A 24,357-nucleotide genomic window follows, 5' to 3' on the forward strand; every position below is an offset into this window, starting at 1 on the left:
AAAAGTTGTATTCAATTTAATGTTTTCCTAATTTCGGATAGCATGAAAATTTCATTTAGAAAAGGATAAAGCATAAACAATTTTCGTATGTGTATATCCTTTATCTGTTGTTCAAACAAAAATACGAAAACTCAAATTAAAATTTAAAAGACGCATGCGTACGTATAAGTCAACATCCTTACAATGCTAATCCGGTACTTATTTCGGAGCACTAAAATACAAACTGTAAACATTCATATTCAGGTGATTACCACCTATTAACTTTTACATATGTAAGCTGTAAACAACCATTTACATATTGAAAACTGTGCTAACATGATCTAAGTTTGATTTATTGCTGTAGTGTGTTACTTATTCTCAAGTTTAAAAGTACCATAGCACACTTGAGAAGAGTTCTTTGTTGAAGATTTTACCAAGAATTACAACATTAGTCTCTTATCTATGATGTTTCTCTTAAATTACCTTTAGCTTTAGGATGTAGCTAAGAATAGTTAATTGTGAAAAGGCTACTTGTACAAGGCACTTTGTATTTATGTATATAATAATTATCTTACAAATATTGTATTTTGTAAATACTAGTATGCTAAATTAAAAAAGTAGTCAAGATATATCCAAAAATGGAGATAAAAGGAATATCAAGCGACAGTAATCATAAGTTAAAAGAAGCTGTTCAAGGTATGTAAATACAGCATATTGTATATGTGTAAGTGTTAAGCAAGTTAAAATAGCAAGGTTAAGTACACAGTTTTAATTAACTTATTTTTAATTCATCATTTATTTTTAAGAATACATAAAGAAAAACTAAAAATTTCAGTATTCAGTTTATAGTTTATAAACTTGTTGAACTTCGTGTACTAAGTTGTATGAATACATGAAATTTACACCATAATGTTTACTTATTGGTTGAATATATTTATTTGAAACAAATAGAAAAGAAGGAAGTCGTATAAACAATTTATTGTTATTTTTAAGGATAAGAAGTACATAAACTCTTTACATAAAAGTTTAAGTTCACCTTTGGTGTTAAACATTTTATAAGTTTTTAACAAAATAAAAAATTATTTAGTTAATGGTTTTATTATTTTATTTAGGAGATCATCATTAAGATTATTTGTCACCAGGTAAACATGCTTAAGCTCACTTTTAAACAATAAAAAAACAAAAGTATTAAATTTTTATTAAAAAAGTTGTAATTCCAATTACAATACAACAAATATAATCTTGGTGATATTGCTGCAGCAAGAAAATTAACAACTTCAATTTAGAATTTTATGAGTTAAACAAATTGCAGCTAAATTATTTGAATTTAATGATTTAGCTCCCTACCCTTCCATTTAAAGTTTTAACATTTTAAACTTTCTAAGAATTCTTTGCTCTGTAGTGATTTCTAGGTACAGACATCATCAACACAAATGTGCTTAAATGTCTAGATATACCTTGAAAACAGTTACACTAACAACAAAAGCAATAGAACTAATTTATTTTCAATCAATTAGGGATAAAGTTCTATTTGATACTTGTGCTATATGCATCTCTTCTGCAACCTTTGGCCAACCTTTAAAGAGTTTTATTGTGAACTTTTAGAAATAACGCTTAATGCATTTATTTAAAAAAGTGCCACATGCTTTCAGCTGTTTTTTTTTATTACATAAAAGTAGTTTTAACATATATACTTCCAATTTCTATATTAAATAAGTTTCTCTTTGAAGAAAAATAAATTTGTCTTTTTAATAAATTTTTATGTTGCTTTTTTAAAAGATAGTAGTTTAATTGAAGCTAAAATCTTTGACTGTGAAGCATCTATACAGATTTCACTTAAAACAATTAATTCTAACAATGATGTAAGTTTCTACCATTGACTCTCAAAATAGACAGTTTAAAATTAACAGCAAATAAGGGTGAAAATTTTGCACATACTTTGTCTTTCAAATATACAGTTAGAAGCTGACCTTCATTTCTGATCCTTTACTTACTATTCTCTTTCTTTGGGAAGGGGTGGAGTACCCTTTAGCATCACTATCCTTATACACTAAACCTGCCAGTCTAACAAGCCCCATATTTATGTATGTATGTATGTATGCATGTATATATGTATGTATGCATGTAATGTATGCATGCATGCATTTATTTATCTATTTATGGAAAGAATTTTCATAGCAAGTTTTTTATGTAAATTGATGTTAAAAGAATGAAAAATTGTATGCCATCTAATTAAATATTTTTAGATACACCAGAAACATTGTTAATCACTCCAGAGAGCAAAGTATATTGCTTTTTATAATTCAAGTTTCTATTCTGTGAATATATAGTTACTATATGATGAGTTAGTTATATATATATATATATATATATATATATATATATATATATATATATATATATATATATATATATATATATATATATATATATATATATATATATATATATATATATATATATATATATTAGGGTAGGTCGATTTTACCCTGGTCCATTGCATAATGTTGCAGTAGTTGGAGGTAGTTGAAATAAGATACCTCAAAAAGCTTCAGTGATTTTGGATGAAAAATGGTTTTTGGATTCAATTTTAAAGATGATTGTGATTGTACAAAAAACACTATAAAAAGCGCAATAAGCGGAAATTAATATTTTCACATGTGAGAATATGTTAAAATGTTTTCTAAATGCCTTTTTTTACAACTTATGATTTTAAATTTATAAAAAGTTGTTCATCTAATATAGTAAGTTTTTGAATTTATTCAAAAATGTCATCTTATGAATGGGAATAATATCCTTTTGACATATATGTTTGATGCATCTCTCTGATAAGCAATTTTATCAAGATGCAGCTGTGTCGATTCTCAAACCCGTAAACATAATGGGATGCTTCTGATACTAGTTTAACAGTTTGCTCTACATTCAGGGAGTAAGATAGGAAGTCCTTAATATCTGGCTCAACAGAATTGTCTATATAGTATTGAATTTCTTGAATTGTAAAATGTTGCATAGTAGGAGGTTCCTTAATGCCTGGAGCAGTGAGGTATAATAACTACCAGTGATTGGCATTAAAATTTATTATAGGACTTTTTTTCAATTCATTTTGCAAACTGGTCAAGTTTCTTCTGTAAATATAAAGTTGTGATCAATACTGTGTTATGATCGTGTTTAAAAGAATAATAAAATAATTTTAAGTTACTCAGTCAATTAAATAATTTAAAAAGATACCTTTGTCTAAAAGCCAGTATTGATTGAAAACCATGATTTCGGATCCTTTAATCATCATCTTTAACCATGGCATAGAGAATGTTTTCAGGTCTTAGACAGAATGCATTATTTTTGATGTTCTGCTTCACAATTCATAACACATCATTAAATGGGAGAATATTTAGTTGAATGATAGTAGAAAAAATAGTATGAGGAGAGTCATGCAGTTTGGATGATGTCCTTATTTCAAACCATGCTAGAGCATAAACTTGAACAATAAACTAGTTTTTTTAAAGACTGGTTTGGTTGATTGTCTCTTGTATATAAACAGAGAATGCAAATAGCTAGAGTTAACCACCTTTCATGGTTAAGTGGGCCAATTTTATAAGCAGCCCATTTCTCAGCAACCTTACCAGACCCTACTTCTTTGCAATGCTCAAAGGTCTTTGTTCACTACTAAGGTCTTTCTGTACTTCTTTTGGAATACGCCCATCAACTATAGGATTTGTGGTAGATGAATATTTTCAGCACATCTTTTGCCAAGAAGGCCACTAAAGCTTTCTGGTCCAGTTGTTACACCATCTAGTTTTTTAAAAAGAGCTCTTAAAGGAAGTTCGTTTTAATGTAGCGCGCACCCAATGAGCTACAGTTTTCTTTTTAAAAATTCTTCAAATTTTACCACTACACCACTTATTGGGCCAGTATTGGTAGCAGTATTATCAAGAGGAACTGCCTGAATACTTTCAACACTGTTAAATTCTTGTAAAACACTGAACGTCTCTTTTGCATGTACTTAACCTGTTGCGCTAATAATAGGAACTGTTCTATGAGTCAAATAGGTTCCAGTAGATTTTCCATCTTCATAAGTAAATGTGAGGTGATGTTCAGGTTCAATAGATTTTTTGAGCAATTCCCCTTCAGGTAAGTTTATTATGCTAGAAGTTTGAGTGGTCTGATCAAGTGTGTATCCATACTAAAGAAAATTAACTGATATTTTTTTCTAGATCTTTACCTTCACTAGCTATCTTTACTTGTGCTTTAGCCCTATCTAATTAACATTTGTAAATCAAGATGTGATTGATATCATCTTTTCTCAAAATATGTTTAATGTCATGTAGTAAACCATTTGCAAGAGCTGCACCTAAGTTTGATGAACACTCATTTCTGACTAATTCCATAGCAAACCTGGGAAGTTTAATAAAGTTGTAGTGTCCAGGAAATTTCTTTATTGGTTGCCGCTCAGCATCTTCCTGAAAGAAATTGCAGCATACAAAGTTTGCATGAACTTAAAATATATCAGTAAAATTACAATAAGTTTACCTTAGTTTCAGTTGAGTAGCTAGTTTCTTCAGATGACTTTGTATGCTGTATGAGATTCTACTTTATCAACTACCATTTAAGATAGTTGTTATTGCTCATTATCAATCCTCTTTTTTCTTTTGAAAGCTTCTTTATCAACTGAAGAAGTTGATATCTCCTTTTTGGACCAGTATTCTGACTCTGATCTCAAAGATAAACTCTATCTTCAAGAGGTACTTTTGCGTTTTGAGGATACATGTAATATGTTCTTCTGAACAATTTGCTTTATTGCATGATACTTTTCTATCACTGCAAGGCACCATTAATCCAATTAGCGAGAACAAGCAGAAATATCAAAAATCTTATCCTAATTTCGACAAAATTTCGTTTTGTACTTGCAGTACAATGCTTGTGATTAATGCTTTTCACTAGAATGACAAGATCCTTTACTTTGATGAGATCTTCTGCAATAGATTTGTCAGTTATTAGAGGTAGATTAGGATTCACTGCAGCCCAAATTGAATTTAAATTATTTTTAGTTTGCTCAGTAACTTCAATAATATCTGCAGTTGGCTTTACATGAATAAGATAATAGTAGTATTGAATAACCTGCCTGTAAGTACTTGGCTCCATCATTAATGATTCACATGGACCACCGCCATACTTCTTTCCATTTTTTTTTGTGTAATAGGTGTGGCTATAATTTTATTGTTGATAATATTTGTAATTCTTGTTGAAGTTTTTGTTTACTATTTTAAATTTATCTATTTATTCATTTAACAATTGCCAGACACGCTAAATTGATTGGCTGCTGTAACTTAACAAACATTTTATTGGATGTATTATATATTCAAAACAAGATGTTTTGAAACAAGATAACATGTTTAGAGTTTAAAGTTTCAAAGATTGAAATTCCAAATATTTTAGAAACGAACAAATTTACGCCATAATTGAGGACTTTAAATATAAATCCGTAAGCTATTTTTAATACAGAGTTCCTGAAATTTGGTGGGAGTTGTTGTTATACCTTAGTTACAATAACTGCAATATTACTCAATTTGATATTCGAAAAAAATGGTAAAATCAGCCTTTCCTAATATATATGTGTGTGTGTATGTGTGCGTGTGTGTGTGTTTGTGTGTGTGTGTTTGTGTGTGTTTCTGTGGCACTATAAACTATTCACACTATATTGCTTTTAAAAAAGAGCACAAAGTAGCAAGAAAAAATTGATTACTATATATTTTATATTCTTTTACAACAATTAATAAAAATATAATAATTTGAGGCAGTTACAACAAAAATTATCAAAATGAAAGTCAATAAAGTATTAGCACATCAATTAAAAAATCTATAAAATATATGATTAATATTTTGTATGCAACCTTTTCACATTTATGATTTCTTTTAGTCTATTAGGCATTGAAAGAACAAGTTTTGAAGTATTTTCTGGCAAAATTTTTTCCCATTCTTTGTTTAGTTGCTTTTAAGATTGTTTTTATTCATTACATGGTACTTTCAAATGTTCAAGTCCAAATATGCCACAAGTTCTCAATTGGATTAAGATTCAAATTTTGTGGTATATGGGGAAGTCTGATGCACTTTATAAAGCAGCCATTTCTTAACAATCCTAGCATAATGTTTTGACTCATTATTCTATTTCCATGTTCATTTTTTTGGTACTGTCAGCAAAGTTATGTTATAATATTCCATCCATATTATTTTCTATAAAATACAAATTACCCACCCCTGAGTAAGACACACTTCCCCAAGTGAGCATATTACCTCCTCCTTGCTTTATAGTTGGGATTAGATTTTTTAAGTTCTAGCTCAGTATTTGGTTTCCTCCAAAACATTCTTCTGCCATCTGATGAAAATAAAATAAACTTACTATCAACAAAGAAAATTGCACTTTTCCAAAACTCTATTAGCTTGTTGATGTACTCTTTAACTTATTTTAACTGCTTGAGTATGTCATGTTCATTTAAAAATGGCTTTCTTCACTTATTGTAACCTTTCTAACAGTTTCTGCACACACTGTTTTTCCAGATGCTCCTGCAATTACACATGCTTTAGTTTGAGCACTTATTTTAATAATCTTTGGTTGACCTTCACGTGGCAAACTTTCAATACATTTGGAATTTTCAAGTTTTTTTATATTGTATCTCACAGTATTAAAGGACTTTTTTAAAATTTTTCTTATTTCTTGTAAGCTTTTTCCTTCTTTACTTAGAGACTATTTGAACTCGTTGAACTCTTTCAAATAACAATATTATTGCTTTCTTTGGACTCATGTTGAAAACCAAATTAAAAAATGAAATATAAATTAAATTTTCATTAGTTTAAGACAAATTAAGTTAGGTTTATAAATGTTTATCACAATATTTTTCTTAAATTATAGATCACAATATTTTTCTTAAATTAAAGATTAATAAGGCATTAAAGAGATTTTTATTAGCATGTGTACAAATACTTAATTGTCATTAGTTTTACAACATTTGCGATTGATCTGGATATGTTTTTATTAGTGAAAAATGAAACAAAAACTCAAAGGTAAAAAATAAAATCATAAAAATTTTTTGTATCTTACGGTTTACTAATGTAACCTACTGTGCTAATACTTTTTGGTGCCACTGTGTATGTGTATTATTTAAGTCTATTTTGGTAAGACTTACTTTCAAATTTTAAGCTGTTCATTTTATACTAAAACTTTATTTAATCTTTAAAGTTTGTTCAGAAAAATTCAGCAGTGTCACCCTTTCATTCATCTGATAACCAACTTAATGGAGATGATAAAGACCGACTTGCACATAAAAAAAGTATTAAGGTTTGTGAATGTTTTATATTTACCTACTAGTGCTACTACTAATTAACTGCTAGTTTAAAGTTTGTAAACAGAAATGTTTCAGACCAGTTGTATCTTTTATCAGATTTTTTGCCACAAATTAAAAGATATAAATAACTTTTATTTCTTAATGATTCATGTGTTTTGTGTTTCTTTATTGACCTGTAATATAAACTAAAAATGTAAAGTTTTATAAATAGTGTTTCTTGTGTTGCATGTCAAATAAAACACAAGAAACTTTGTACTGATTGTACAAAATGTTTAAAATACAAAAAAAAGTCTTGGTTTAAAGGCCTACAGGCTTAAAATTCAAATAATCAAAAAAATTTAAATGTTACTTTGCATCTTAATAGAAAGAAAAAAAATTAAAAAGTTTAGCTTTAAATATTTTTAAAGTTATTAAAAAAAAAAGAAAATAAGTAAAAAAAGGATTAGCTGATTTTTACAAAATAATGTGTTAGATACATTGAGTTATGATGGATAACAAGTATTAAGTAAATAAGGGAAATGGGTCTCCCAAAAAAAAACTTACATTTTATGCTTATATGAAAAATGGTATTGAATGGTATTTTTTACTTCAAATGGTTTTTAAAATTTTAGTTGATATTTTTAAAAAACTGTTTTCTGGTGAACAAACTTTGCACTTTTTTTTTTTTTTTTTTTAATTTCTCTGTTTAAGTTTCTTTATCTTTAACTCTACCAGAATATTTTAAGAGTAATTCTACAATATTAGAAGTTTTTCAACACTATGAATTACTGAAGCAAAGGCCAGACATCATTGCATTTCATGAAATAGGTGTTAAAATAAAATTAAAACGAATTTGTTTTATTTAATTTAAACTGTTAATAAACTTTATCATTTATTTATTACATAATAAGTTTTACTATTTCCTGCTGCAACTATATTATTTATAACTAAAAATTCTTTTTCTTAAATAAATACTTAAATCTGTATATTATTTTACTTTTAGCTTTTTTTTAGTTAAAATTACTGTGTGTTAAATATTTCAACTTTTATTACCAAGAGATTTTCAATGCTCATCATGGCAGATGTTCTTTTTAATTCTTCTTTAGTAAACTTTTGTTGTGTAAACTGTTTTTCAAAAGGTTTATTTTATTTTATTCAAATTGTTTTCTTATTGATTTTGGTTCTTTGTTGGTTTTTTATCAGGCCAAATATTTTTTTTAATAAACATATTTTCTATTGTTGAAGGTGATAGCTTTATGTAAAAAAAGAAAATCCTATTTATAAGTTCTTACCATCTATTTCCTAGTGTGTTTACCAATTTGTTTCTTATAATCATACGCAAATACAAATGAATTAAACAAACCAAATGCTTTTGGAGATAATATTTAACAAAATGGTAAAAGTTAGTATAGGTGATGAGCTAAATTGTCATCTAGAAAAGTCTGTTAAAGAAATGTTGTCTGTAAGTTGAATCTTAGAAGAGTTTGCTTTGATGATAATCTAAATTAAAATAAAATCGTTGTAATAAACAGCTAAAATTTTTTAGGTTCGAAAACAAACTTACAAAATAAAGAAGAAAAAGGTTGCAAAAGAGTTTTCATCAGCTCTTAAAGATAAATCTGTTACTATACTTTCTTCTTGGATCAAGGTAACCATGACAAAATATTTAATTGTAATGCAGTTTTTTTTTTGAATTCTATGAATGATAATTTTGTCGCTATAAATAAATTAAAATTTTTTTTTTAACATACTTAGAATAATATTTTGATTGATAATAGATAATTATCTTTTACATTTTTATTTATTTATTTTTTTGAGTGATTATTATCATCATAGTGTATATGTTATTACATTTTTAAGTTATTATCATAAATAAAATTTATTGCATCTGCATAAACATGCTGCATAAGCTCCAGTATCATTTTCTTCATCTGTCATTTGTAGATTCGAGGCACTTTAAAAAGCTGGGCAAAGTATTGGTGTGTTGTCAAACCTGAACTTGTTATTATTTATAAAAGCAGTAAAGTATAAATTTCTTTCATCTGATTAGTTTGTTTGATTTGATTTAAGACATTAATTTTTATTTCGTTAATGTTATTGATTTTGTTCATTAATATTTGTAGCAGCGTTATTGGGTTGGAACCATTCTTATTAACAATTGTGAGTTCTTTGAAAGGCCATCTTCAAAAGAGGGATTCTGTTTCAAGATTTTTCAGCCTTATGGTGAATCAATATGGGCTACCAGAGTAATATTTACTTGCTTTTTAAAGTGGTGTTTTTTTTTAATTAATTTTTTAATTTTCTTAAAAAAAAAATCATTTAAAAGAGAAAAAATGTTATGAAAATTTTGGATGAACAAAAAAAATGTTTTGAAAAAATGGATTTTTTTTTTAGGGACCTAAAGGAGAGATAGCAGCTGCTCTTGTTCAGCCAATGCCCAAAGATCATTTAATACTACGAGCTGATAATGAGCAAGTAGGTAAGAAGAATCTTTTGATGTAAGCTTTAGTTCACTCATTTCAGCTTTAATGAGAAGTGAAAATATTCTCTTTTTTTAATGTAGCCAAAAATATTTCCAGTTATATGATTAAGCTTAGTTGTGTAGTTTCAAAAGTTCATAAAATGGTTTCCAATATGTTTTTAAAGGCTATTTATTTAAAATTATTCAGTTAGAGCTTTAAAACATTTTTTGAATAAAAATTAATGGACAGGTAAATGCTGGTTAGATGCACTTGAAGTTGCTCAATGCTCATCTCTGGTCACCTCAAACAAAATGTAAGAGAATTTTTAGAAAAGAAATAAAGTTTTTAGAAAAAGTAATAGTAAAATAGGATTTATTTGTTTTTTAATTTGCATAGTAACATTTTTGTTATTTGTATTTTGTCAAGCATATAATTATAAAATTTGTATGCAAATTTTTGCACTTACTTTTTAATATTGAGCAGTTGTTCACTGGGGGTGAAGTTTAGCAGTGCAGATGCATTTGCTGCAGTTGCATTTTTATGGCTGAAATTTTTGGTTCTGTTCTTGTTGCTGATTGATTGAAATAGCTCATCAGCTCACCAATTGAATGCAACATCATTGATTTTTTTTTTTAGAAACATGTTTTTTTAAAATAAACCACTTTCATCCCAAATTAAAGACTCATATCTGGACTGCATTAACTTCAAGTAACTGATTATTCACTAGTTCGTGTATTTGATTCACTAGCTCATAGATTTGGTTTTTGTCTACTTCATTATATTCAGCCACTTTGCATTTCATTCCTCTAACACTCCAGTTATTTCCAATAAGAATCATGGCTTCCACAATCAGCTTCTCTTTATTCGATAACTTGTTGGAAAGAAGTGAAACTCTTTCTGAGCTGATAAAATACTCTGCAATTTCTTTAAATCTGCTTGTGAAATAACTCTTATGAATGCTAATATATTTCATCATTCTCCTGAACAGAATTACTAAGGGTGGCCCTATTCAGGTGAATAGAAAAAGATATGCTAAAATACATAAGGTTGAAAATTTGTATATAAAGTCAAACACTGGGGTATCGCTTCTTACTGGATATGAGCAGCAAAAATGCTTAATTCAGACAGTGTTTTGCCCTCAGTAACTATTAGTTTGAATTCATTTTTGAACAAGAAAATTTTCATGCAATATAACTTTTGCCATCCTTTCCCATTATAACCTTTGACATCCACCTTGTTATATACACCTGATAGTCTAAAATGATATCATCTTTTAGCTAGATGCCTTGGTAGTGTAAAGTCCAAAATCAAGAGAAATAGTTCAATGATCTCCTTATAGTCCTCTTGTGATAGATATGAAGTATCACCTGACAGGAAAGATTTTAGGAATGGACCAACTTCTGCTCTGAGTTGCTGCGGAAGAATAATCTGAGTATCATATCAGAGCAAATCTCATTTGATTGATGGTTGACTAAGATTTTTGAATGTTCTCATTAAAACTATATCATGAAAAATTTTGATAAAAAATCTTGAGAAAAAAATTCATTTTTTGGTTTTATGCAATAAAAATGATTATTTCTTATTACACACACACACACACACACACACACACACACACACACACACACACACACACACACACACACACACACACACACACACACACACACACACACACACACACACACACACACACACAAGTATAATGGTCTGGTAACTTTTTTAGTCATAGTGATTTATACGGAGATGAAAGTAATTTGCCCTCACAGGGTGTTGAGAACTTTTCATGTAAGTTTTCATTCTTTTTCATTTTTCAAAGTTAGCATTATTAATACCTATTATTCAGTTGAGTTAGCTACTTAGCTAATGCAACAGGCTCTTTATTCAAACTTATATTTTGATCGTAAATAAAAAAAAAACTTCATTTTAAACTGATTCTGAAAAAATAAAGAAATATTAGTTATATATATGCAGGATAAATTAATTAATTATACAGTTAAGTAACTGATTTATAAAACTTTTTATATATTTCAGCTCAGTTTGAAGACACATTTGTTGGAGTAAGAATTTGTTTTTACATTTTGTGCCATTTTTTTGTTTGTTTTGTTGTTATTTGTATATCATTTTTTACTTTAAGCTTAAAAAAAATGAATAACAGCTTTTATTTACATAACTCATTCTTTTATATGTATTAAAAAATGCCCTCGACATCGCATTCAAAGAGATAACCTAGCTAGCTTACACCTACAATACTAGCTTCATAGAATCAAATAATAAGTACCTCAAATCTGCAATAGCATTGAGTGTAATCTCTGAAATTATAATCTTTATCTTAAATTTGTCAAGACATCTGAACCTTGTTTTTTGTTTAATATTGACTTTAACATATATGTTCATAGTTTACAAATGTGTTGTGTTCAGAAGGGTTTGTGTTCCCTACCAAAGTATTAAATTTGTAAACTTTAAATGGTCTTTACATATCTTTAATTTATTATTTAGTAAGAAAGACAAAAATTAAAATCAAAGCTTTGTTTATTTTTGGGATAATATTTTTATCATAAAGTTTTTTTAGTTAATTATACAAATTAAATCAACTCTTTTTTTTTCTCTCTAATTTATAGGAGAAATCTGATGAGTCAAGTATTGAAGAACCTCAAGATGAAGAGGGTATTATTTTATAAGAAGGAGTTGTATTAGTTTAAAATTTACAAAGTAGATGCTAAGTAATTAGATTTGGAATTAGATTTGCAATTTGATTTGCAATTTGATTTGCAATTTGATTTGCAATTTGATTTGCAAAGATTAATGCTTCAAATTTTTAAACTTTAAAATTTATTGTTTTTAGCTTTCATTGCTTGTGCAACAGAAGAGGGGCCACCAGAAGAAACAACATATTCTTCATTGGTTAATAATGAAGAATTTGGTGAGGTAAAGATTTAAGATTGTTTTATTGAAACAAATATCAATGATACTGCAGCAAAAAAATGACTCTCTAATGCCAAAAAAAAGTCTTCAGTTTTGTATAAGAATTAATATGTTGATGTTTATATGATTATTTTAAGTTTTCTCATGATTATGTTTCTGAAACCAAAAGAGTTTCCAGTTTTAGTATGATCTGCTAATACTACAATCACATGTATATATATTATAGTAGTCTAAATCTGAATATTTGTATAAATATTTTAGTCTAAATGTAAAAGCTGGTTAACTATTTGCATCTGTAAAGTTGTTTTTTATTAAAAAAATTAGAGTGGAGAGACAGCCGAAGAAATGGCAGAAGAGAATAAGAGCATTCTTTGGGCATTGCTTAAACAAGTTAGCATTTTCACTCATTTAAATATTGTAGTAAATACTTCATATAATATTGTTGCTAAGGTTAAAATTGTTTACACTGATAGATTGATATTATTAACATTTTTTTTATAATTTTGTATATATATGTATATACAGTCAGAACAGAATTTAATTGTGCAGTCAACTTGTCACTTTAAATGTTTAACTCAATGAGTCAACTTGTTACTTTAAATGTTTAACTCAATGAGTCAACTTGTTACTTTAAATGTTTAACTCAATGAGTCAACTTGTTACTTTAAATGTTTAACTCAATGAGTCAACTTGTTACTTTAAATGTTTAACTCAATGAGTTAACTTGTTACTTTAAATGTTTAACTCAATGAGTCAACTTGTTACTTTAAATGTTTAACTCAATGAGTCAACTTGTTACTTAGATTAATTAAAAGAAAATTCTTTTTTTTTTTTTTTCTGAGAAAATTTTTTTTTTTTTTTTTTCTTTTATTTAGAGAAAGACTAACAAAAAATGATATTATCATTTGTTTTGTAAATTACTTTAAAATTTTGTTTAAAAAAGCAAATTTAAAACGCAACAGCACAGAAAATTGTTGTACAAGAAAAATTATAGATTATTATTTACATACTTAAGCTATGTACACTTATTTTGTAAAACAGTTAACAAATAACGTTTATCTATTTTCACATTATACGCTTCAATATTTAGTTGCTCCTCCTATTGCTCCTAAAAAGGCTTGAGTTTGTTCAAACCTCCTTTTTTTAAATCTTCTTTTTAAATGATCTGTTGCCTATATTTTCATATAATAAAGTCTATAATTATTTTATTGGATTTAAATCAGGGTTTTGTGCTGACAATCCTAAAACATTTATGTTACTTTTATCAAAAAAGCTTGAGTTTGTTTTAGCAGTGTGTTTTGAATAATTATCTTGCTGAAAAAATGCTTCTCCCCTCTTTCGACAAACTCTTTGTGCTGATTTTTTTAAGTTAAATTTAGATTCATCAGACGAAACATCTTTCTTCCAAAATGTTACTGGGAATTAAAATAATACTTTTTTGCAAAGTTCAGTTTCTTTATATGATTCTTTGTAAAAAATGGTTTCTTACAAGCTATATTTATATATCTGCTAAACCCTGTGAATATGATTTCTAATTGATGTTGGTGAAATAGTGATTTCTTTTAAGGTTTTTCAAATTATTTGCAATTTTTTTTTTTGCATGTTTGAATTGGTCATTTTTTTAGGAATTGTCTTCACCGTTTGTTCTGATCTAGTACAAATTTCAAATATGCCAGTTTAATTCCTTTACAATGGCTCCTTTTAATGTAAATGGAATACTTGTAACTTTGTACTTTTCTATAAGTTTTGACTATTTAATCAAGTCTATATTAAGTTTTTGTTTTATTCAAATATTTCCTTTTAGATGACATATTTATTGATGTTTTTTTTTTACAAAATATATGATTCACTGCTGAAAGTATAGTTGAAATATAAGATGAATGATAAAATATATATTTGATAAGGTGGAAATATCAAAAACACTTGTTACAAGCTATTAACAAAACAGTGTTGTACAATTTGTTTCTGTGCATGTAAATTAATACCTGTCCAAAAAAAGTTGCAAAATTGTTGTAACAAACTTTTATATACTTCTAATGAAAAATTATAAACAAGGAATTGCTATAATTAACTGAAAAAAATTTTTCATAATTATTTTAACCCTTTTTTGTCTGAACCATTTTTTAGGATGGGTATTCAGCTACCCAACAATAATTTTGAAAAAACAATGTTATACATCAAGCATAAGAATTTTAAACAAAAATATTTTATTCTCATGTTTCATTTTTATTTACATGCCACAAACATGTTTTAATACTAAATTGTTTAATTTTCAATAACATCTTATTCAGAATTATCTTTGTCTTCTCTAATGCCATAATCTGAAGAATCTTCACTTTCCCTGTCTATTGTTATTTTTTTTTCTGCTTGTACCAATTACTTCATCACTTTCCTTACTGCTACTTCAACACTTTCCTTTCTGCGACTTCATCACTTTCCTTACTGCTACTTCATCACTTTCCTTACTGCTGCTATCTTGATTACTATATTGTTTGTTTTCATTTAAAATATCATCAACTAATCTAAACATCACCAAATCAAAATCATCTTTGTTGCTAAAAAATTTAGTTTATTTATTTCCTTTTTATGACCTTAAGCAGACTAAGTTGGGAATAGTAAAATATTTTGATAAGTTTACAACTCACTTACAATCACTTGTAAAAATATATCAAAAAGATGTACTACACACACAAAAAATAATTTAATTACCTATTATCAAAAAACAGAATATCAAAAAACATTTGTTTTGATTTTGCTTGTCAATTAATTTTACTTATCACTGTTTCACTTAAGAAAGCACCAAAAACTTTTGCTACAAATTTGTCAGAAATGGTATAGTGTTCAGACTGAAGTGTCCACCATCTGAAATTTACTTGACTAATCTCACAAAATATTTGCAATATATGTACAATTTAAGGTACATATTATCATAAATAGTAATGACACGTTTCAGGTGTTGTTTGAGTTGAAGGAAAGAATAGGATGGTGCTTGAGAGGTACTGTTTGTTAAATTTAGCAGAATTAAACTTGAAAATGACTTTCTACAATTAATTTTTGTTCTGACTATACATATACTTTGTACTGTTGTATTATATAACTTTATGTAATTAATTATATTAATGATAATTCATAAGTTTAGTAAAAGTTAATTTTTGTAAGTGTAAGAAATCTGCTAAAAGTGTGAGCTGATTTTTTGTTTAATATATAACAAAATTTAAAATAGAAATTTCTTTATTATATAGGTGCGTCCTGGGATGGATTTATCAAAGGTTACTCTTCCTACTTTTATACTTGAACCACGATCATTTCTTGAAAAGCTTTCAGACTATTATTATCATTCAAATATACTTGCAATGTAAGATTATATTCATAGTAAATAATATTTATGTTTTTAAAAAAAACTTGGTTTCATTTAAAAACAAACCTGTTTTCAAAAACAGATGTATTTTTTTAAAGTTTGTTTTTTTGTATTACTTTTTGAAATATCCCATTTTCATATACAGATTTGCAAAATATTAGTTTAGAAATTGCATTCTTTAAATATTTTAGTGCAGCTAATGAAGAAAATCCATATAATCGTATGAAAGAAGTTGTTAAGTGGTATTTGTCTGGGTTTTACAAAAAGCCAAAGGTAGATGCTGTTTGTAAAATAATTCTTTCTTGATGAGTTATTCACTCTTTAAAAATTCGGTAAATGTATTAAAATTTTGAAATATTTACCCATTTAGGGGTTAAAGAAACCCTACAATCCTATAATTGGAGAAATGTTTCGTTGTATGTGGAAAGATGAGAAAAACTCATCTCGCACCTTCTTTATAGCAGAGCAAGTATCACATCACCCACCAGTTTCTGCTTTTTATTGTTCCAATAGAAAAGATGGCTATACAATTGGTGGCTCTATCCTAGCGCGATCAAAGTTTTATGGTTTGTTTTTTTTCTTTATCTATCATTATGTAAATAGTGGTATTATTTGTTTTCTGAGGTCTTGATAATCGTTTCTGTTTAATTAACTAGGTAATTCTACATCAGCAATCTTGGATGGAACTGCAAAATTAAGATTTTTAAAAAGAGGTGAAGAATACACAATGAACATGCCATATGCTCATGTTAAAGGTAATTTTCAACTGAACTTAATAATCTGCCTTTTAACTGAACATTATAATATTTTCCATGTGAAAACCTCTATTTCATTTAGTTTCAATACTTTGTTTAAGTTTTTGTCAATCTAAGGTATCGTTGTGAATTGTTGCGAGTTGTTTTAGGTATCTTAATTGGCTCATTAACTGCTGAATATGGTGGAGTTGTTCAAATAAAGTGTGAAAAGACTGGATATATTGCTGATATTGAATTTAAACTCAAGGTGTGTTGAGGGTAGTGCAAGGTTTAGATAAAATTAGGTGAACTTTTTTATCTACCCTTTTTTCTTTTTTTTTTTTTTTTTTTGTAGCCATTTTGGAAGAAAAGTGGAGAATGTAATTATGTTTCTGGAAAAATAAGAATGGGAAGTTCTGTGCTCACAAAAATTGAAGGAAAATGGGTAATTCTTCACAAGATATATTTATAAATATTTAATTACTTCATGATACTTTAATGAGATACTTACTTGATTTTTTATGGAAGTAAAGCATATCCATTCCCTGCTATGTATAAATTAAGTACATAGCTTTGCATTTACATAGAGAGGTAATGAAAATAATAACTTCATTTTTTGTCTAGGATGGTGAAATATATATTTATGAGTATGCCAACAATCAGCCATCAAGTGAGGAGCCTAAACCTCAGCTTTTCTTTGCTCCAACTCCAGAGGTGAAACATTCTAGATTGAAGTGCTTCAATGTTGCCCTTGAAGAGCAAGAAGATTATGAATCTGAATACTTGTGGTCAAAGGTTTCTGAAGCCATTCGTAATGCTGACCAAGTAATATTTTGTCTCAAAATACAACTTTTTGCAGTCATAATTTTAAAATATTTTTAAAGTAACATCTAAATAAAGACTAATGATAAATAAGAATTTGTTTTCATGCATATTTCATAACACTTTTGAAGATGTTAAATAATTAATTTTAGGCAGCAGCTACTCAAGAAAAGTTGGTGTTAGAAGATGAACAGCGGCGCCTTCATAAAGAGTTGTTTGAAAACAATAAAGAATGGGTTCCACGCTACTTTGAGCATGACACTGAATCATTAAATGAACATGCATGGGTTTATAAGTACAGAGAGTAAGTTCCAACCAGTTTGATTAAATAGTTTGTGTGTGTGTAGAGAAAAAAAATTTTGACTTTAACTTGGCATATGAGCTTATCTTATGTCACTTACTAATATGAAAAAAAATACAAAAAAAAGATCAAGCTGACCAAAAAATGTGAAGAGACTTCTTAATGATATCAAAGTGTTGAGAATCTGGTTAAATAGACCAATTTTCAACAAAAGTGTTTTATTAAATTTTTGAAATAAAAAAAATTGTTTTCTAAGTTATTAAAATGTGCATTTATTTCTATAACCTAATCTTTTTTAGTATAGTTTTTTTCCAAGTTTTTTTTTTTTTCAATTTTCAAAAGTTTGTATATGATAACTGCTTTATAATAATACCTTTATGATTATAATAACTTTTTTATAATAGTAACTGCTTTTCATCTTAAGTAAAGAACATTAACATCAGATGCAATCATTAACAACATGCACTGATGAAACTAAACTTTTTGCACTATTGCAGTCTTGTAGTTGCGGCCATGTTTCTGGATAACTAACAAAAAGTTCCTAACTTAGTTTCAGTGCATAAAAAAGTAAATCTTTTTTCAAACATATTATTAAAAAATCTTAATTAATTTCTGGTTGGAAAGAATCTTTTTTTTTTTTAATTTTCTTAATTTTTTTTTTTTTTGATGGTCTGTATAAAGCTTTAAATGTAAGTCTTCTGTCATCAAAAAGAACAGGATTGGAAAAAAGTCCCATACCATTGAAGTCTTCACCTAGTTACCAGAAGTTTTCTATCAACTGTTTTAAAGGATTCTACAGTTTTAAGAAAACAAAGGTGTAAGTTAGTGTAAGGTGTAAGTGTGAGTAAGAGTATAGTGTGAAGCATACTGAAGCTGTTTACTGTATTGAACTACCATTTTGCAAGCACAGTAAAATTGAAAACAGTGAATAGACAAATCTGTTTTAATCCCTGTTGTTCATGAGGATTTCAACTGTCCACAAAAGCAGAAGATCTTTAAACAGTAGTTGCTTTTAGTTATCCCCTGTGATATACTCCTGGAGAAGTCAAATGCACAAACTTTCATGGTTCCAAAGCACTAAGTATGATGGGGGACAGCTTTATTAACTCCAAATAATCATTCAAGGTTTAGTAAATTTTAATTGATCTTGAAGAAAATCTACTGTGACTTTACGGTGACTTGGTTATTTATTTTGTAACCAAATATATTCAGCATTAGTATAAAAATATATAGCTAGTCATGTTTTTGTCATTAGCTGCATATTTTTTCTGATTAGTGGCCTTTAAACTTTAAATCAACTGGAAATGGCAATTTGAGGTTCAGATGAAGTGTAAAACAAATCAAACACAGTCCCAGTAACAATTTCCAGAATGCAATGTCTGCATGCTAAAAATAAAAGTGGTTTAACAAATGCTTTCTGAAATGTTGTTATTGCACCTTTATGAACACCAGTATTAAAGCATGTGTCAAAACATTAGCTGGCTAACTGCTCTGAAATACCATTCTAGCTCTTAAGTAATTTAACTGTTTTTTCCATAGTGATGTCAGGTTCATGGATCTTAGAGATACCTAGTAGTTTCTATACATCTTTTCCATATACAATTACTGGAAGGTAATCATAGTTTGCCTCATCAAAACCAGTTAAATTTTGCCATCAAAATCAGCTACAAGAGGCAATTAGTGAAAAATGTATATGTTGTTTCCGATTTAATATTTTACTGCTTTTCTAGTTCTATTTAAGGAACTGGTTGAAAGAATGAACATATCCATGTTCATCTCAACTGCCAGTAGAGCTAGACTAAAAATATGAATTGCTTGTTTAGGTGATATTTTTGTACAATCTTGCTATAAACAATTATCAGTTAAACACTGTTTCTCAAAGTAACTGTTTTTAGATATTGATGGAGTTTTAATGAAGCCAACCGGTGTAGTGATTCAGTTGTAGTTTAAAATTTTTAAGATATCGCTAAATTCATGTCGAAGTTTTTCATAATATAATTCATGTTGAAGACTGGCTACATTAAGTTTGAGCACTTTTTAATGGGAAATATTTTAAATAAAATATCAGTCTAAAGTTTTGGTTTATGTTTTAAATTAAAGCTATGTCTCTTAGCTATTGAAAAAGTAAATCATTGTAAAGGAAATTTGTCATATTTTTTAAATGTCATTGAAACAAGAAAAACCTCGTAAAAAAGTTCTGCACAGGTTTATTTCAATTCCAAGCGCTTCACATTCTTCAATTGCAGAGGCAACTAAAATACCTTGATCAACAGTCCATCATGTGATTTCTAGATTCCGGGAGTCTGGAACTATTCAACACAAGAAAGGTTCAGGAAGAAAACAAGGATTCCTCAATAAGAAATAAGTTGAGAACTTAAAGCATTCATTCAAGCAAAATCCCAGTTTATCGGACAGAATTCGAGCTCAATGATATAGAACTTCAAGGTCATTTGTGATGAAAGTGCGCAAACTCTGTAATTTGAAGTCTTTAAAAGTTATGAAAGTATCTAATTGTAATGAGAAACAGAATTTGGCTACAAGAAAGCAAGCTAGAAAATTATTTGATTTGGTGATGATAAATCAAAATGGCTGCCTTATCATCGATCCCAGGTCCCCAATTTTATGTTTCAAACAAGCGATTTGATGTTCACAACAACTTTAAGTTTTAAAAGTGTAACAAGTTCTGTTGCACTTTTGAGACTTAAAGTTGTTGTGAACATCAAATTATATTGTTTTTATGTGAATTGAAGTCTGTTGAATTTTTTGACAATGACCAAGGAACTTTATGTCTCTGAGTGCTTATAAAAATGTCTGCTACCTTTTATTAAGTCCCATAATGGCCCCACCACCTTCTGGCCAGATCTCGCCTCATGTCATTACACCAAACACACAATTGATTGAGTGAATGCCAAAGAGTTGGTTTTGGTTCCAAAAGAGCTTAATCCTCCAAGCTGACCTCAATGGTGACTGATTGGGAATTTCTGGGTGATTATCAAGGGATACATGTCTAAGAATTCACAGGTAGTTAAAACTGCTGATGCTATGTTGAAATCATGGGAGAAAGAGTGTGAAAAAGTTCTAGAATCTGTTGTGTGCAAGATGATGAGCAGTATCATGACAAAGATTTGTGCTTACCTTTGAGAAAACTTTAAATTTTGCTATGTAGTTAATAAATGAGACAAATTTTTTAATATATTTTATGTAGCTTTTATATTTTCCAAGATGAGAATTAGAAGATTACATGGATGAAATGGGAAATATTGCATTAATGAAATCAGATTTGTTACATTGATAAAATAGAAATATTATACTAATGAAATAGAATTCTTAGATTGATAGAATGCTTTAATGAAATTAACATAATATGTAAAATAAATTTACTTAAACAATTATAAATAAAAAACTTGGCCTTATACCAACTAAGTTAAAAAACTATTCATTAAAATATGGAACATTTACTCAAAATTGACCAAGTTTTAAATCAACTTAAATTCAAATAATGCAACTTAACACTGGTTTACCATTTTATTTGCTCCTTATCATAATCATCCAGTCCCAGTAATTTTAATTGCCAGCTGTAATATAACAAACATTTTATTGGTTGCTATTTATATTCAAAGCAAGATATTTTGAAGTGTGATAACTTGGGTCATTTCCACACCTACCGTGAGTTTAACGAAAGATATTACAATAAACTAGATTACTGAAAAAAGTACAAAGGCATTAGAAATGAATTTTTGTCACCTCCAATGTAACATTTTAAGGGTTTATTTAAAATTGTTCTCACCCTGAAACTTAAATTGTTTATGTACAAATTTTGATCAAACTTTTCAAGCATAGTTTTCTAGTCTTATCATATGTTTCATACTTATCGCATATAGTGTTGACACTTATTGGATAAATTTTGAAATCTACTTTTGTTTCTGACTTATAATGTACTCATGATTTCGAATGAAAGATTAATGCATTTTTAACATTTTTTTTTAATTTGTTGCAACATTTTAGATGTCACAACTGAGAGTAAATGTTCTATTTTGCACTTTGGACATTTAGACATTTGTTTTGGTCATTTTAAAACATTTTCAATTGGATTTACTATTTGTTACTGTTTTTAAACTGAAACAAGTTGTTACTTTCTTTTACCGCTGTAATATTCTAATTAACATTTCTACATCGGCTATAACTTACACATTTTCTACATTATATCTTGGTAATTCATTTCTATTATTCTGTTGTATGTCATCAGATAAAATTATGGTTTTACTTGTCTTAGGCTCTTTTTCAAAAATGATATAGCAGCATGTATTCAAGATCACCTTTCCAACCTAAGTGATTGTCATTGTTCTTTTGAACTCCTCTACTTGGATCAATACACAGCTGAATAAAGATTATGTGAGAAGCTGATAAAGTCACATTTGAAAGGTCCTGCTCTAAATAAGTTGTTGCAGTATCAATTACAATTAGCACAGGAAGTTTTTGAATAATTTTTGTATACTCAACGCTATTAGTATCAAACAGAAAAATTCCAGTCTTTTTAAAACCACTTTTGATATTTAACATAGTAGGATCAATTATGAATGGATTAAAAGCAAGCTACTCATACATTTTCCTTGTTTATTTCCTGTCCTACATGGTCGATGCAACATTGTCAGCAAAAAGATTTCCATTTTGCTTTATTTGGCCCATCACCAGCTACATCAAGTGGCTGGAAGATATTTGTTGTATTTGGGAACAAAGCAACAAGAATTATTTTATTTTCAGAGTGAAATTCTTTAAGTTCAATAGAAAATTTTTCCAAATGTCCTGCTTGCTGCAAACACAATCATACTTTTTTTAACAGCATCAATAGCATTGCATAATTGACTATCTGTATACTGAAGTCTTTGCTTTCAGCTCCCAGTTTGTCTTTTTTTCTTTGTTGTGTCATTGTAAATATAATATTCATTTTTACTTTATACAGTAATACTTTATACAGTAAGTACTTTATACAGTAAAAATACATAAATGTATCATTCAATAGACTTACATAAGTATGGAAATCTCATATTTTTAATTCATAGTTATCATACATTCAAAAGTGCTACATTTATACTATAATGATGAACAGTTTTGCAAATATTAAAAATTATTCATGTTTTACTTATCTAATAAAGTTCAATTTAGAACTAAACTTTTACATAATCCTTTCAAGTTTGCTTTGCTTGCTTGAGAACATTCTAATTGGTGTTACTAAAAAAAAAAAAGTATTTTTAAGTTGCTGATGTAATATATCTGCCGTATTCATAAAAGTAACAGTTATATTGCTGTTTCTTTGTGTTCAAATAGAAGTGCATGGCCACAATATTCATACATAAAATGCAAATTTAAGAAATGAATAACCACTTGTCAAAAAATTTCTGTTGAATTTAGGAAACCTACAATAAGTGTTGATTCACAGTAGGTGTGGAAACAGTAGTAGTTTAGCAAATTAGCCAAGTTAGGTCATAACTGAGGTCTTTAAATACAAATTTGTAAGCCATTTTTTAACATAGTATACCTGACAGTAATTGCAGTATTACTCAATTTGATATTTGAAAAAAAAATTTAAAATTGACCAACCCTAATATGTAAGTATATACATGCATGTTTAGAAACTATACTAATTATATATCTCATATAATTCCAATCACTAACATTTTTATTTCAGTTTACGTGAATGGGACCCTGATACTGATCTTTTCCAGTTTGAATATAAAGGCATTATAAGAACACAAACACGTCGTCGTGTAGCCATCGTCAAACATGGAGTAAGTTCATCTAAGGCAGCTCCAGCAAATGAAAACAAAGCTTTGCCTTTAATAAAAATACCTGAAGGAAGTTCTGGTGGTTCAAGGAGGTATTATTAAATTTTGGTATGATATAAAGTTCTTACTTTTATAGAATTATTTCTAAAACGAGTTATATTTTTTTAATTTTAGGTCTAGTCTTGGAACAATTCATAGTGATGAAAATCCTCGAGTTACTGAACAAATCAGTAAGTTAGTTGAAATGCTATCACAATTATCAAGTGATCAAAAAGAAACTCAAAAAAACATGCATTTATTACGATTGGATGTCCATAGTATACGTGAGCAGTTCAAATCTAAGCCTTTTCTTAGTTATAAAGATGTTGCTCTGGTTATTCTGGTGTTGATTGCAAGTTTTCTTTTTTCAAGGCTGTTATAGAACATTTGCTAAAAAATTTTTTATACAAACTTTGAATTGTGATATTACATTTATTTTTATTTGGTTTTTTTTTAGAAAGTAATATTAGTTTCTGGACTTCCATTAAGTGATCTGTGTAAATGGATTAGTTAAGGTTTTTATTAGGTATTTATATGAATTTTACAAAGTCTATATGCACAATTTAAAGTTTATATTATTTAATGAAATTTTTTTTTTTTTTTTTTTTTTTTTTTTTAGAATGTTAACTTATTAAAAC

The 24,357-nt window shown here is 27.9% G+C and overlaps 1 protein-coding gene across 5 annotated transcripts; it reads left to right on the forward strand.

Moving 5' to 3' along the window:
• Positions 1–526: 526 nt before the first annotated feature.
• Positions 527–24,300, forward strand: LOC145181982 (oxysterol-binding protein-related protein 8-like). 5 transcript variants are annotated; one of them, XM_090071500.1, is made up of 23 exons: positions 527–675; positions 2,226–2,263; positions 7,211–7,309; positions 8,842–8,943; positions 9,240–9,320; positions 9,419–9,541; positions 9,690–9,774; positions 10,007–10,070; positions 11,484–11,545; positions 11,792–11,817; positions 12,379–12,424; positions 12,603–12,685; positions 13,007–13,072; positions 15,925–16,037; positions 16,232–16,313; positions 16,411–16,606; positions 16,697–16,795; positions 16,945–17,042; positions 17,130–17,219; positions 17,399–17,599; positions 17,749–17,900; positions 23,584–23,772; positions 23,855–24,300. In XM_090071500.1, exons 1-23 carry the CDS (start codon positions 618–620, stop codon positions 24,099–24,101), a joined length of 2,400 nt encoding a protein of 799 aa, XP_089927626.1. In that variant the 5' UTR covers positions 527–617; the 3' UTR covers positions 24,102–24,300. The 5 variants fall into 5 exon arrangements, 4 of the variants coding, with proteins under 4 accessions (XP_089927626.1, XP_089927627.1, XP_089927629.1 ...); XM_090071501.1 differs by having other exon boundaries at positions 7,220–7,309; XM_090071502.1 differs by lacking the exons at positions 527–675; positions 2,226–2,263; positions 7,211–7,309 and adding an exon at positions 8,522–8,757.
• Positions 24,301–24,357: the final 57 nt, after the last annotated feature.

Source organism: Hydra viridissima, unplaced genomic scaffold, assembly GCF_058129835.1.
Source record: "Hydra viridissima isolate aposymbiotic clone 2 unplaced genomic scaffold, HvirCarnegie_v1 scaffold_14, whole genome shotgun sequence".
Lineage (NCBI taxonomy): Eukaryota > Metazoa > Cnidaria > Hydrozoa > Anthoathecata > Hydridae > Hydra > Hydra viridissima.